The 15,737-nt window shown below is 47.2% G+C and overlaps 1 protein-coding gene and 2 long non-coding RNA genes across 5 annotated transcripts; 1 reads left to right on the forward strand and 2 right to left on the reverse strand.

The window, feature by feature from the left end:
- Window positions 1-945: 945 nt before the first annotated feature.
- On the reverse strand, window positions 946-2,153 carry LOC117009850. The gene is made up of 2 exons (XR_004420532.1): window positions 2,121-2,153; window positions 946-2,026 (listed from the first exon to the last, which is right to left on the reverse strand). It is a non-coding gene; the product is annotated as an uncharacterized LOC117009850 (long non-coding RNA).
- A 248-nt stretch (window positions 2,154-2,401) lies between these two features.
- LOC117009857 lies at window positions 2,402-3,978 on the forward strand. The gene is made up of 2 exons (XR_004420547.1): window positions 2,402-2,489; window positions 3,897-3,978. It is a non-coding gene; the product is annotated as an uncharacterized LOC117009857 (long non-coding RNA).
- A 6,478-nt stretch (window positions 3,979-10,456) lies between these two features.
- LOC117009809 (zinc finger protein 345-like) lies at window positions 10,457-15,728 on the reverse strand. 3 transcript variants are annotated; one of them, XM_033084174.2, is made up of 2 exons: window positions 15,569-15,728; window positions 10,457-13,172 (listed from the first exon to the last, which is right to left on the reverse strand). In XM_033084174.2, exons 1-2 carry the CDS (start codon window positions 15,640-15,642, stop codon window positions 11,456-11,458), a joined length of 1,791 nt encoding a protein of 596 aa, XP_032940065.1. In that variant the 5' UTR covers window positions 15,643-15,728; the 3' UTR covers window positions 10,457-11,455. The 3 variants fall into 3 exon arrangements, with proteins under 3 accessions (XP_032940065.1, XP_032940063.1, XP_032940064.1); XM_033084172.2 differs by having other exon boundaries at window positions 10,457-13,176; window positions 15,567-15,728; XM_033084173.2 differs by having other exon boundaries at window positions 10,457-13,169; window positions 15,566-15,728.
- Between the last annotated feature and the right edge of the window lie 9 nt (window positions 15,729-15,737).

A 15,737-nucleotide genomic window follows, 5' to 3' on the forward strand; every position in this document is an offset into this window, starting at 1 on the left:
GCGTAAGGGGGCGTGGCCTCGCTGCCGTGAGGGGGAGGTGGCGGCCGCCATGTTAGAGGCAGCTGAGGGCGAGCGGGTGGGGGACGTATGGAGGCTGTAGGGGCTCTATAGGGGTGATTTGGGGGGTCTGGAGGGTTCAAAATGGGTCTGGGGACTTCTAAAAAGGGTTCTCAGGGGGGTTAGGGGGGATTGGAAGGGGTATAGAATAAAAGGGGGGGTGCATGATGGGGTGGGGGGTATAGGGGATGTATAGGGGCGGTATAGGGAGGGTATAGGGGATATTTGAGGGGGATTCAAGGGGTTTTTGGAACGTATGGAGGGTGTAGGGGTGGGTTCAAGGGGAGTTGGGGTGGTTTATGGGGTGTATGGCATCTATAGGGGATCTATAGGGGAGGTTTGGGGGGGATATTGGGAATATCCGGAGTGGTTTCTGGGGATATCCGAAACCTATGGATTTTCTTTTTATGGGGGGGGGGGGGGGGGGGGGGTTTGACGGCACCTATGGAGGGTGCGGGGTGGGATCTATAGGGGGCGATTTGGGGAAAAAATCCGGAGTGGTTTCTGGGGATATCCGGAACCTATGGGGGCTATAGGGGATTTTGGTGGGGGGGGGAGGATTTGGGCCCTATATGGGACCTATGGGGGTCTATAGGGGGAGTTGGGGGTCCTATGGGGGCTATAGGGAACATTTGGGAGGGTCTGGGGGTCTATAGGGGATTTTGGGGGGGTATAAAACCCTATAGGGGCTCTTTGTGGGGGTGGGGTTGGGGACCTATGGGATCTATATGGGAATTTGGGGAGGGGTCTGGGGGGAATGTTCGGGACCTATGGAATCTATAGGGGGAGTTTGGTGATTTTGGGGGGGGGGTTTAGAGGACATTTGGACCCTATAGGGGCTCTATAGGTGCTGCTCTGGGAGGGTCTCTGTGTGTGGGGGATTCTATAGGGGATCTATAGGGGATTCCATGGGGGATTCCATGGGATTCCGTGGGGATCTATAGGGGATCTGTGGGGATTTCATTGCTGATCTATAGGGGATTCCATTGCTGATCTATAGGGGATTCTATAGGGGATCCATAGGGGTTCTGTGGGGATTCTGTGGGTGATCCCTTGGGGATTCCATAGGGGGATCTGTGGGGAAATCCATAGGGGATCCATAAGAGATTCCATAGGGGATCTGTGGGGATTCCATGGTGGTCTGTAGGGGATCTGTGGGGATCCATAAATGATCCATAGGGGATCTATAGGGGATTCCGTAGGGGGATCTGTGGGGATCCATAAATGATCCATAGGGGGATCTATAGGGGATTCCATAGGGGGATCCATGGGATTCTGTGGGATTCCATGGGGGGAATCCATAGGAGATCTGTGGGGATCTATAGGAGATCCATAGGGGATTCCATGGGGGGGATCCATAGGAGATCTGTGGGGATCTATAGGGGACTCACACATGATCCATGGGGGGGATCTGGGGAGGAATCTATAGGTGATTCCATAGGGGATCTGTGGGATTCTATGGGGGATCTATGGGAGATCCATGGGGGATCTGTGGGGGATCCATAAGGGATTCCATAGGGGATCTGTGGGGGATTCTGGGATTCCATGGGGGGGATCCATAGGGGATCCAGAGCTGATCTATAGGGGATCCATAGGGGGATCCATAGGCCCTGTCCCCCAGCGGGGGGCGCTGTCCGGTGCGCCGCCCCCGGGGCCGAGGCCACAGCAAGGCTGGGGTCACCTACGGCCGGGGAACCTATAGAGCCCCGGCACACGCCGGCCCCTACACACCCTATAGGGGATCTACACATCCTATAGGGGATGGGAACCTAGAGATCCCATAGAGAAACCTATAGAGTCCATAGGGGAACCTATAGAGCCCACAGAGGAACCTATAGATCTCATAGGGGAACCTATAGAGCCCCGGCACACGCCGACCCCTACACTCTCTATAGGGGATGGGAACCTATAGAGCCCATAGGGGAACCTATAGAGCCCACAGGGGAATCTATAGAGTCCATAGGGGAACCTATAGAGCCCCGGCACACGCCGGCTCCTACACGCCCTATAGGGGATCTATACTTGCTATAGAGGATGGGAACCTATAGAATCTCTAGGGGAACCTATAGAGCCCATAGGGGAACCCTGCCCATCCTAAAATCTCAAATCCCTTATAGAAAATCCCAGTTTTCCTATAGAAAATTCCAAATCCCCTATGGAAAATCCCAGTTCCCCTATAGAAAATCCCAGTTCCCCTATAGAAAATCCCCTATGGAAAATCCCAGTTCTATAGAAAATCCCAGTTCCCCTATGGAAAATCCCAGTTCCCCTATAGAAAATCCCCTATGGAAAATCCCAGTTCCCCTATAGAAAATCCCCTATGGAAAATCCCAGTTCCCCTATAGAAAATCCCAGTTCCCCTATGGAAAACCCCAGTTCCCCTATAGAAAATTCCAGATTCCTGTGGACGAAGCTCCCGGATCAGAGCCCAGGTAAGGAGAGAAAAATCCTGGAAATTGACGGGAAAAATCTGGGAAATTGACGGGGGAATTTCTGGAAATTGGTGGGAAAATTCCTGGAAATTGATGGGAAAAATTACTGGAAATTGGCAGGAAATTCCCTGGAAATTGGCAGGAAATTTCCTGGAAATTGGCGGGGAATTTCCTGGAATTTAATGGGGAAAATCCTGGAATTTGGCGGGAAATTCCTGGGATTTTGGCGGGAAAATTCTGGATTTTTTGGGGTAAAAATCCTGAATTTTGGGGAAAAAAATCCTTGGGATTGGGGAGAAAAATTTGGGAATTTTTGAGGGACTTTTTTTTTCTTTAATTTTATTTTATTTTTCTGGGATTTTTTTATTTTTATTCTGGGATTTTTTTGGGAATTCTGGGAATTTTGGGGGGGGAATTTTGGGGATTTTTGGGGGAATTTTGGGATTTTTTTGGGGAAATTTTGGGATTTTTTTTGGGGGGGAAAATTCCATAATTTTGGGGGAATTTGGGGGGGAATTTCAGGATTTTTTTGGGGGAATTTCAGGTTTTTTTGGGGGAAATTTTGGGATTTTTTTTGGGGGAGAATTCCAGGATTTTCTGGGAATTTTGGGAAATTTTTTGGGAATTCTGGGAAATTTGGGGGGAGGAATTCTGGGAATTTTGGGGGGGAATTTTGGGATTTTTTGAAGGTTTTTTGGGAATTCTGGGAAATTTTTTGGGGAATTCTGGGAATTTTTTTGGGAATTCTGGGGAATTTTTGGGGGAATTCTGGGAATTGTTTTGAGGGAATTTGGGATTTTTTGGGGAGAAATTTGGGAATTTTTGGGGGAATTTTTGGATTTTTTTTGAGATTTTTTTTGGGAATTCTGGGAATTATTTTTTTTAAGTCTGGGAATATTTTTTTGGAATTTTGGAATTTTTGGGGGGAATTTTGGGATTTTTTGGGGATTTTTTTTTTGGGAATTCTGGGAATTTTTTTTTTTTAAATTCTAGGAATATTTATTGGAAATTTTGGGAAATTTGGGAAGTTTTTTCCCCTCCCACAAAGGCGTGCGGGTCTCTCGTGGCCCCCCCACGTAAGAACCGGAGGCAGAAAAAAAAAAAAAAAATTTGGGGCCAAATCCTCAAAATTTGGGAAATTCCCGAAATTCCAATGGGAACAAGCCCGAGAATGGAACCCCACAGGAAAATTTGGGGAAAAATTTGGGATTTTGGGAAAAAAAAGGGAATTTTGAGGAAAAATTTAGGGGAAAAATTGGAAAAAAATTGGGAATTTTGGGAAATAATTTGGGGAAAAAATGGGAATTTTGGGAAAAAAATTGGGGAAAAATTTGGGAATTTTGGGATAGAAATTTTAAGGTTTTTTTGCTTTTTAAAATTTTTATTTTATTTTATTTTCATTTCCAGGCTCGATTTCCCATCTTGAATTTAATCAAAATCTCCTCGTTTCTCTCCTTTAATTAAACTCTAATAAAGATTTTAATTGAAATAAAATAAATTTGTTTCTTTATTAAATTGGGATTACTGGGAGGGGGGGTGGGAAATTTTACCCCCCAAAAATTCCCTTTTTTTTCCCGAAAATTCCCTTTTTCCTACCCCAAAAATTCCCTTTTGTTTTCCCCAAAAATTCTTATTTTCCCCTCAAAAATCCCCATTTTTCCCCCCAAAAATTCCCATTTTTTTCCCCAAAAATTCCCATTTTCCCCTCAAAAATTCCCGTTTTTCCCAAAAAAATTCGCAATTTTTTTCCCCAAAATTTCCCAATTTTTCCCCCAATTTTTTTTACGGGAATGACGCAAAATTCGGGGATTTTCCCACACCACGCCCCCTTTTCATCTCCACCAATCAAATCCCTCTGTAGGCGTGGCCTTACCTTTAAACCACGCCCCCTTCTATTTCCACCAATCAAATTCTTGCATGGGCGTGGCCTCGCTGCAAACCACGCCCATTTTATTTCCCACCAATCAAATCACTCAATGGGCGTGGCCTCTGGTCAAACCACGCCCCTCACGTTTCCACCAATCAAATCCCTCTGTGGGCGTGGCCTCGTCCTCATTTTATAACCCCGAGGCCGCGGGTTCGAATCCCACCCTGTCCTGATGGTGCCACCGTCCCAAAAATTCCTTCTTTTCTTCCCCAAAAATTCTCAGTTTTCCCCCAAAATTCCCTCTTCCCCCGCAAATTCCCTCTTTCGTCCCCAAAATTCCATTTTTTTCCCCCTAAAAATTTCCAGTTTTTTATACAAAATCACCTCTTTCCTACCCCAAAACTTCCCTTTTTTCCCCCTGAAAATTCCCCTTTTTCCCCCAAAAAAATTCCCAGTTCTTTCCCTAAAATTCCCCAAATTTCCCCTTCAAAATTTCCTGGTTTTCCCCAAAAAATTCCCATTTTTCCGCAAAAAATTCCCCCAAATTTTCCCCCATTTTTTACGGGAATGACGCAAAACTCGGGGAATGCCCCTCAAACCACGCCCCCTTCCCAATCAACCAATCAAATCCCTCCATAGGCGTGGCCTATGTTTAAACCACGCCTCCTTTCCCCTCTCCACCAATCAAATCCCTCGGTGGGCGTGGCTTCGCCCCTCATTTTATAACCCCGAGGCCGCGGGTTCGAATCCCGCCATTTCCTGTCGCCATGTCCATGGTGGCCGCTGTCGCCGCCACCGCCACGTGTCCGGGCCGATGCTGGGGACATCCCGAGGGTGTCCCCAAAGGGGTGGCACCGTCCCCACCTCGTCACTTCACCTTCGAACCCCCCCCTGCGCCCCGAGGCCCGTCCAGGCCTCGGCGACCTCGGCATCGCCGCGTTCTTTATCCGCCCGCTGTGAGTATTTTGGATTTTTTGGGTTTTTTTTGGGTTTTTTAACCTCAAATTTGGAGTTTTTCGGTCACCCCGTGTCATCCGTGTCCCTAAAAGTCCCTGAGAATCTCCGCTAAACCCCCCTGAACTCGGAAAAATTCTCCCCAAACTTTTAAAGGTTGCCCCAAATTTCTAAAATTCAACCAAAATTTACTCCAAACTCTCTCCAAATGGCCCCGAACCTCCCTAAACTTCCCCAAATTCGCCCTGAACTTCCCAAACTCGCCCTAAACTTGACCAGATTTGTTCTAAACTTCCCCAAATTTGTCCTAAACTTCCCCAAATTCCTCCTGAACTGCCCCAAATCCCCCTAAATTCGCCCTAAATTTCCCAAACTCGCCCTAAAATTCCCCAAATTTGTCCTAAACCCCTCAAAGTCGCCCTAAATTTGCCCAAATTTGTCCTAAATCCCCCCAAACTCACCCTAAATTTGCCCAAATTTGTCCTAAACTCCCCCTAACTCGCCCTAAATCCTCAAAAACTGGCCCTAAACTTCTCCAAATTTGTTCTAAACCCCCCAAACTCGTCCTAAGCTTCTGAAATTTGTCCTAAACCCCCCTAAACTCGCCCTAAATCCCCCAAACTCACCCTAAATTTGCCCAGATTTGTCCTAAATCCCCCTAAACTCGCCCTAAATCCCCCAAACTCACCCTAAATTTGCCCTAAACCCCCCAAACTCGCCCTAAATCCCCCCAAACTTGCCCTAAATTTGCCCTAATTTGTCTTAAATCCTCTCAAACTTGCCCTAAACTTCTCTAAATTTGTCCTAACCCCCCCCAAATCCCCTCCCAAATCCCAAATTCCTGGAATTCCCCGCCGGGAATCCCAAAATGTTCTCATTTCCTGGAGTTGATTGGGGAGCACTGAGTCATTTCCACCCCCTCAGCTCTGACTCAGATTTTCCTGGCCAGGATTTGGGGCCCTCCCCACTGAGTTATTCGCTCCAGGCTGGGATTTATTTGTCCAAAAAAAAAGGAATATTATCCCCAAAATGGGAATTTTTAACCCCAAAACGTGAATTATTTTTTTGGAAGCTAAGCAGGGTCCACCCCGGTCACCCCTTGGATGGGATCCCTGACTTGATTAGGAAAATATTTACCCCAAAAAGGAATTTTTTCTCCCCAAAAAAATGGATTTATTTCCCAAAAACAGAGGTAATTTTGTCCCAGGATGAGAATTATTTCCCCCAAAATGTGAATTATTTTTCTAAGCAGAGTTAATTCCCCAACCCCTTTTGGAAGCTAAGCAGGATCCACCCCGGTCACCCCTTGGATGGGATCCCTGACTTGATTAGGAAAATATTTACCCCAAAAAGTGACTTTTTGTCCCCAAAAATGGATTGATTTCCAAAAAAAAGAAGGAATTTTATCCCAGGATGGGAATTATTTACCCCAAAATGTGAATTATTTCCCCAGGCAGGGTTAACTCCCCCAACCCTTTTTGGAAGCTAAGCAGGATCCACCCTGGTCACCCCTTGGATTGTATCCCTGACTTGATTAGGAAAATATTTATCCCAAAAAGGAATTTTTTCTCCCCAAAAAATGGATTTATTTCTCAAGAAGAGAGTGAATTATTCACCCTAAAATGTGAATTATTTCCCCCAAAATGTGAATTATTTCCCCAGGCAAGATTAACTCCCCCAACCCATTTTGGAAGCTAAGCAGGATCCGCCCCGGTCGCCCCTTGGATGGGATCCCCAACCTGACCAAAAAGGGGCTTTTTTTCCCCGAAAAGGAATTTTTTTTCCTCAAAAAATGGATTAATTTGAGAAAAAGACAGGGAATTATTTACCCTAAAATGTGAATTATTTCCCCCAAAATGTGAATTATTTCCCCAGGCATGGTTAACTCCCCCAACCCTTTTTGGAAGCTAAGCAGGATCCACCCTGGTCACCCCTTGGATGGGATCCCCGACTTAAATAGGAAAATATTTACCCCAAAAAGAGACTTTTTCTCCCCCCAAAATGAATTGATTTTCCAAAAAAAGAAGGAATTTTATCCTGAAGTGGAAATTATTTACCCCAAAATGTGAATTATTTCCCCAGGCAGGGTTAACTCCCCCAACCCTTTTCGGAAGCTAAGCAGGATCCGCCCCGGTCACCCCTTGGATGGGATCCCCAACCTGACCTAAAAGGGGCATTTTTTCCCCTAAAAAGGAATTTTTTTCCCAAAAAAAAAAATTTATTTACCCCAAAAAGGGAGGGAATTTTATCATGAAGTGGAATTATTTCCCCCAAAATGTGAATTATTTACCCCAAATTGTGATTGATTCCCCAACCCGTTTTGGAAGCTAAGCAGGATCTGCCCCGGTCACCCCTTGGATGGGATCCCCAATCTGACCAAAAAGAGATATTTTTTCCCCAAAAAGGAATTTTTTTTCCCCAAAAATGGATTGATTTCCCAGAAAAAAAGAGGGAATTTTATCCCAGGATGAGAATTATTTACCCCAAAATGTGAGTGATTTACCCCAAATTGTGATTAATTCCCCAACCCCTTTCGGAAGCTAAGCAGGATCCACCCCGGTCACCCCTTGGATGGGATCCCCAACCTGACCTAAAAGGGGCATTTTTTCCCCTAAAAAGGAATTTTTTTCCCAAAAAAAAAATTTATTTACCCCAAAAAGGGAGGGAATTTTATCATGAAGTGGAATTATTTCCCCCAAAATGTGAATTATTTACCCCAAATTGTGATTGATTCCCCAACCCGTTTTGGAAGCTAAGCAGGATCTGCCCCGGTCACCCCTTGGATGGGATCCCCAATCTGACCAAAAAGAGATATTTTTTCCCCAAAAAGGAATTTTTTTTCCCCAAAAATGGATTGATTTCCCAGAAAAAAAGAGGGAATTTTATCCCAGGATGAGAATTATTTACCCCAAAATGTGAGTGATTTACCCCAAATTGTGATTAATTCCCCAACCCCTTTCGGAAGCTAAGCAGGATCCACCCCGGTCACCCCTTGGATGGGATCCCCAACCTGACCAAAAAGGGGCATTTTTTCCCCAAAAAGGAATTTTTTTTTCCCCAAAAACAGGATTTATTTGAGAAAAAGACAGGAAATTATTAACCCTAAAATGGGATTTATTTACTCCAAAATAGGAAATATTTCCCCAGGCGGGGTTAACTCCCCCAATCCTTTTTGGAAGCTAAGCAGGATCCACCCCGATCACCCCTTGGATGGGATCCCCTCACCCCTCATCTAATCCCACCTCAGAAAATTTCCCCCACATGGAAAATTCCAGAAATTCCCAAAATCCCAACAAATCCCTGACCATTCCCCCTTTTTAATTAATTTCCAATTTTAACCCCTCCAGGTGCGCCGCCCCCTCCCCTCGGAAGAACCCAGCGCCGCCAAACGCCTCCTGCTCCTCCTGCTGGCCGTGGTGGGCACCCAAATCTACAACGCGCCGGGAGACGACGGCGCCGCCGGTTTGGGGACCAGAACGGACTTGGGGACAACTCTGGGGACAAATTTGGGGACAAATTTGACGACGAGGACAATCCCAGTTCCGGAGGAGCCTCAAATTCCGGCCTGGAACACCAACGGAACCGCGAGTGGCGCTTGTCCCGCTTTCCTGTGGGTGTCACCCCCTTTGTCACCAGCTGGGGGCGCCAGGACGCGCTGAGGGACGATCCCAGAATCCTCCTGGGTTAATTAACGAGGTCGTTAATTAACAAGGCCGTTAATTACGGCGGAAGAGGCAGGAGAAGGCGGCGACGTCGGACGAGCCCAGTTTGGAACTGGGAGGACTGGGAAGAGGAGGAGCCATTGACTGAGGAGGGTTGTTCCCATTCCTTAATTAATTAGCTCATTAATTACCCCCTAATTAGCTGGTTAATTAATGAGCAGCTCGTTAATTAGCCCCCAGTTTTGGGAACAAACTGGAGGTTGAACGATCCCAGTTTGGAACTGGGAGGACTGGGAATGGGCGGAGCCATGGATTGAGGGAAGTTGTTCCCATTCCCTAATTAATTAGCTCATTAATTACCCCCTAATTAGCTGGTTAATTAACGAGCAGCTCATTAATTAGCCCCCAAAGTTGACTGGTTAATGGTGGGACCAGTCCCAGTTGGGAACTGGAAGCACTGGGAAAGGGGGCGTGGTCAGGATGGGCCTCATTAACGAGGTTTAATTAACGAGGTTTGAATTATTTATTATTTATTTATTTATTATTTATTCGTTATTTATTGCTATTTATGAATATTTAATTATTTATTTGCTGTTTGTGAGCATTTGTTTATTTATTTGTTATAATTTATTGAATAAATATTTATTAATTAATTAATTTAATTAATTTTCTCTGGATGATTCCTTTCCCAATTTCCCGTGGTCTGGAAGGTGAACTGGGAGCACTGGTTTGTACTGGGAGCACTGGGAATCATCCCAGTTTATCCCAGTCCCATCCCAGTATCCCCAGTAACTCCCAGTATTATTTTGGGGTAAATTAATAATTTTGGGGTAAAATAAAGGAATAAAAATCCCAAATTTTTGGTATTTTCAACACAAATATTTTTATTTTATTTTTTTTATTTACGGATTTTTATTGAAAATACAAAGTCACAAAAGTAACAAAAAACTAAAAAAAAAAATTTACATTATTTCCTAAAAAAAAAAAAAAAGTTAAAAAACGCCAGAAAATCCAAAATAAAATTGAAAATAAAATCCAAAATAAAATCCAATCCTTCCTCCCAAACTCACATTTGCATTCAGGACCCAAATTTGGGAATTTTTTTCCCAAATTCCGTTTTTTTTTCCTCTAAATTTTTATTTTTCCCCAAATTTTGAGGATTTTTCCCCAAATTTTGAGGATTTTTTCCCCCAAATTTTGAGGATTTTTTCCCCAAATTCTGATTTTTTCCCCCAAATTTTGAGAATTTTTTTCCCCAAATTTTGAGGATTTTTCCCAAATTTGGAGGATTTTTCCCCCCTTAATTCCAAGGCTTTTCCCAAATTTTAAAGATTTTTTTTCCCACAACTTTTCAGGGCTTTTTTCATGGAATTTTAATTTTTTTTCCCCAAATTTTCAGATGATTTCCCCAATTTTTGGATTTTTTCCCCCCAATTTTTGGGGGATTTTTGCCCAAATTTTGGGAATTTTTTCCCAAATTTTGGGAGTTTTTTCCCAAATTTTTGGGCTTTTATCCCAAAATTTTGTGGTTTTTCCCAAATATTTGCGATTTTCTCCCGAAATTTCGGAATCCACGCGTTGGGAAGAGCCCCCAGTGTTGGGTTTGGCCAATCCCAGTTGGGCACTGGGAGCACTGGGAGCACTGGGAACTCACCAGAACCACGGAATGCTGGGAAGTCCTCATCTCCCCACTTAATTAATGAACAAATTCATCCCTAATTAATTAGAGATCGTTAATTAGCCCCCAAATTTGAATGGGAACAAATGGAAACCAAACTCAACGTTGGGTCTTGGGGTTGGCCAATCCCAGTTGGGCACTGGGAGCACTGGGAACGCCGGGAACTCACCGGAACCACGGAATGCTGGGAATTCCTCATCTCCCCAATTAATTAATGAATGAATCCATCCCTAATTAATTAGAGATCATTAATTGGGCAATAAATTTGAATGAGAAAAATGGAGACCAACCAAACGTTGGGTCTTGGGGTTGACCAATCCCAGTTGGGCACTGGGAGCACTGGGAGCACTGGGAACTTGCCGAAACCATGGAATGCTGGGAATCCCTCATCTCCCAACTTCATTAATGAATGAATCCATCCCTAATTAATTAGAGATTGTTAATTAGCCACCAAATTTGAATGGGAAGAAATGGAGACCAAACTCAACATTGAGTTTTGGGTTGGCCAATCCCAGATGGGCACTGGGAACACCGGGAACTCACTGGAACCATGGAATGCTGGGAATCCCTAATCTCCCAACTTAATTAATGAACAAATCCATCCCTAATTAATTAGAGATTGTTAATTAGCTGCAAAAATGGAACAGGACCAACCAAATGTTGGGTTTTGGGTTGGCCAATCCCAGTTGGGCACTGGGAGCACTGGGAACGCCGGGAACTCACCGGAACCACGGAATGCTGGGAATCCCTCACCTCCCCACTCCATCACCAAACAAACCCAACCCTAACCAATCAACACCCCTCACTAATTACCCACCGACCCCGCCGGAAAACCCGGGAACGCCCGACCCGGCAACGCCAACGCCCAGGGCAGCTCCAACGCCGCCGGCACCGCCGACGACCCCGGGAACGCCGGGAAGGCCAAACCTCCGGGCGCCAACGCCGAGGACGCCGCCGCCGCCGAGGCCTGACCGGCGCCGCGAGCGGCCTTGTCGCCGGCGTGGGTGCGCCGGTGCCGGTTGAGGTGGGAGCTGCGGCTGAAGCATTTCCCGCACTCCTGGCACTTGTAGGGCTTCTCGCCGGTGTGCACGCGCCGGTGGATGGTGAGCTCGGAGCGCTGGATGAAGCTCTTGCCGCACTCGGCGCACTGGAAGGGTTTCTCGCCGAGGTGCGTCCGCTGGTGCGTCAAGAGGTTGGAGGAGACGCTGAAGCACTTGCCGCACTCGCGGCAGGCGTAGGGTTTCTCGCCGGTGTGCATCCGGCGGTGGATGGTGAGGTCGGATTTTTGGATGAAGCCTTTGGAGCACTCGGGGCACTTGTAGGGTTTCTCGCCGGTGTGGATGCGCCGGTGTTTGACCAGCGCCGAGCGCTGCCCGAAGCTTTTCCCGCACTCCTGGCACTTGTACGGCTTCTCCGGCGCCGCCTCCGCCTCCCGCCCGCAATCCTGGCACAACCCCCGGCTCTTCCCGCAATCCAGGCATTTCGGCGACGCCGCCGCCGCCGCCGCCGCCGTGGCCGCGCCGCCGTGAGCGCGTTGGTGCTTCAGCAACGCCGCGCCTTGACCGAAACACCGCCCGCACTGCCCGCACTGGAACAACCTCCCGTGCCGGTGCGCCGCCAAAAACCCGGCCAGGTGCTCCGGGCACCGGTAGGACGCGCGTTCGGCCGCGTGGATTTTCCGGTGCCGGTCCAGGTGGGAGCTGACGCTGAAACTCTTGCCGCACTCGGCGCAGGAGTACGGCCGCTCGCCGGTGTGGACGCGCTGGTGCCGCTCCAGGTCGGAGCGTTGGATGAACCCTTTGCCGCAGTCGCCGCAGGCGAACGGCCGCTCGCCGGTGTGGATGCGCCGGTGCTGGGTGAGGTTGGAGCCGCGGCTGAAGCTCTTGCCGCAGTCGCCGCAGCGGTGCGGCCGCTCCCCGCTGTGAGTCTTGCGGTGTTTTGCCAGCGCCGAGCGCTGCCCGAAGCTCTTCCCGCAATCCCCGCACCGATGCGGCGCCGCCTCCGCCGCCGCCGGCGCCGCCTTGGCTTTGCCGCGCGGTTGTTCCGGCGGTCCCGGCCCGCCGGCGTGGGTGCGGCGGTGCCGGTCCAGGTGGGAGCTGACGCTGAAGCGTTTGCCGCAGTCGCCGCACGGGTACGGCCGCTCGCCGGTGTGGACGCGCCGGTGCCGCTCCAGGTCGGAGCGTTGGATGAAGCCTTTGCCACAATCGCCGCAGCGGTGCGGCCTCTCCCCGGTGTGGATGCGCCGGTGCTGCGCCAGGTTGGAGCCGCGGCTGAAGCCTTTGCCGCAGTCGCCGCAGCGGTGCGGTTTCTCCGCCGCGGTGCGTTCCGGTTGCCGGCAGCGCCGGCCGCACTCGGCGCAGCGCCGGGGTTTGGTCGGGTTTTTGCCGCACTCCGAGCAGTTCCCGGTGGTTTTTCGGTTCTTGGCGGTCGCCGGAGGGTCGGGAGCGGTTTGGGGTTGAGCCGGGGGCGGTTCTTGGGTGTTGGGAGGGGTTGGGTCGTCCTCGGGGCCGCTCCCGGCGCCGACGCCTGCGGTGGGATGGGAGAAGGTGAATTCCAAACAAAACTCTTCCAGGATTTCCATGGGTGGGGTCAATGTTGACCTTGGCCATGGCCAGGAATCCCTCAACCCCAAAATTCCAATCTCAACCCAAATTTTTTCATAGAATTCCATAAATTGGGTTGATGTTGACCATTGACCTTGGCCATGGATCCATTGACATCAAAATTCCAATCCCACCCCAAATTTTTCCAAGGAATTCCATGGATTGGGTCAACGTTGACCGTTGACTTTGGCCATGGATCCATTGACCCCAAAATTCCAACCCCACCCAAATTTTTCCATGGAATTCCATAAATTGGATTGACGTTGACCGTTGACCTTGGTCATGGATCTGTCAACCCCAAAATTCCAATTCCAACCCGAATTTTCCCAAGGAATTCCATGGATTCGGTCAACGTTGACCGTTGACTTTGGCCATGGATCCAGTGACATCAAAATTCCAATCTCACCCCAAATTTTTCCATGCAATTCCATGGATTGGGTCAATGTTGACCATTGACCTTGGCCATTGACCTTAGACTTTGGCTATGGATCTATTGATGCTAAAATTCCAACCCCACCCAAATTTTTCCATGGAATTCCATAATTTGGTCAACGTTGACCGTTGACTTTGGCCATGGATCCATTGACCCCAAAATTCCAATCTCAACCCAATTTTTTCCACGGAATTCCATGGATTGGGTCAACGTTGACTGTTGACTTTGGCCATGGATCCATTGATCCCAAAATTCCAACCCCACCTCAAAATTTTTTGGTAGAATTCCATGGATTTGGTCAACGTTGATCATTGACTTTGGCCATGGATCCACTGACCTCAAAATTCCAATCCCAATCCAAATTTTTTGGTAAAATTCCATGGATTCAATCAATGTTGACCATTGACCTTGGCCATGTCCTGGTCAACCCCAAAATTCCAATCCCAACCCAATTTTTTTCATGGAATTCCATAAATTTGGTCAACATTGATGACTGACCTTGGCCATGGATCCATTGACCCCAAAATTCCAATCCCAACCCAAATTTTTCCATGCAATTCCATGGATTCAGTCAACGTTGACCGTTGACCTTGACCATATCCTGGTCATCATTAAAATTCCAATCCCAACCCAAATTTTTCCATGGAATTCCATGGATTGGGTCAACGTTGATCATTGACTTTGGCCATGGATCCATTGACCCCAAAATTCCAATCCCAACCCAATTTTTTTGGTGGAATTCCATGGATTGGGTCAACGTTGATCATTGACCTTGGCCATGTCCTGGTCAACCCCAAAATTCCAGTACCAACCCAAATTTTTCCATGGAATTCCATAAATTTGGTCAATGTTGACCATTGACCTTGGCCATGGACCAATTTACCCCAAAATTCCAACCCCATCCCAAATTTTTGGGTAGAATTCCATGGATTGGGTCAACGTTGATGACTGACCTTGGCCATGGATCCATTGACCCCAAAATTCCAATCCCGACCCAAATTTTTCCATGGAATTCCAAAAATTTTGAATTTTTTTGAATCCCCAAATTTTTAAAACCTCATTTTTGGGTCTTCCACCAACAATTTTTTTGGGGAAAAACCCAAATAACTCATTTTTGGGTCTTCCACCACCATTTTTTTTGGGAAAAAAAACCCAAAAAATTCATTTTTGAGTCTTCCACCACCATTCTTTTGGGAAAAACCAAAAAACTCATTTTTGGGTCTTCCACCACCGTTTTTTTGGGATTTTTTTTGGAAAAATGCCGAAACTCACCGCCATCTTTGTCCATTCCCAAAAAATTCATTTTTGGGTCTTCCACCACCATTTTTTTGGGGAAAAAAAACCAAAAAAATTCATTTTCGGGTCTTCCCCACCATTTTTTTTGGGGAAAAACCCAAATAACTCATTTTTGGGTCTTCTACCACCATTTTTTTTGGATTTTTTTTGGAAAAACACCAAAACTCGCCGCCATCTTTGGCCATTCCCAAAAAAATCATTTTTGGGTCTTCCACCACCATTTTTTTTGGGAAAAACCCCAAAAAACTCATTTTTGGGTCTTCCACCACCATTTTTTTGGGGATTTTTTTTTGGAAACTCACCGCCATCTTTGGCTATTTCCAAAAAATTCATTTTTGGGTCTTCCACCACCATTTTTTGGGGATTTTTTTTGGAAACTCACCGCCATCTTTGCCCATTCCCAAAAAACCCCAAAAAATTCATTTTTGATGGTTCCACCACCATTTTTGGGGGAAATTTTTTAGAAAAAAATCCAAAAACCCTCATTTTTGGTCTTCCACCACCATTTTTTTGGGAAAAACCCCAAAAAACTGATTTTTGAGTATTCCACCACCATTTTTTAGGGATTTTTTTTGGAAACTCACCGCCATCTTTGGCCGTTCTCCTGCGGTTCCGGCGTTTTCCGGCCTGGCCCTGCTCCCTGACCAATTCCCGGAGCATTTTTTCCACCTGGCTCCTCCCGGCCGTCTGCAGGATCAGCCCCAGCTGGCGGCGGAGGTCGGGATCCGCCCCTCCCCCATCGCCCTGGGGAGGGG

Source organism: Catharus ustulatus, chromosome 36 (assembly GCF_009819885.2).
Source record: "Catharus ustulatus isolate bCatUst1 chromosome 36, bCatUst1.pri.v2, whole genome shotgun sequence".
Lineage (NCBI taxonomy): Eukaryota > Metazoa > Chordata > Aves > Passeriformes > Turdidae > Catharus > Catharus ustulatus.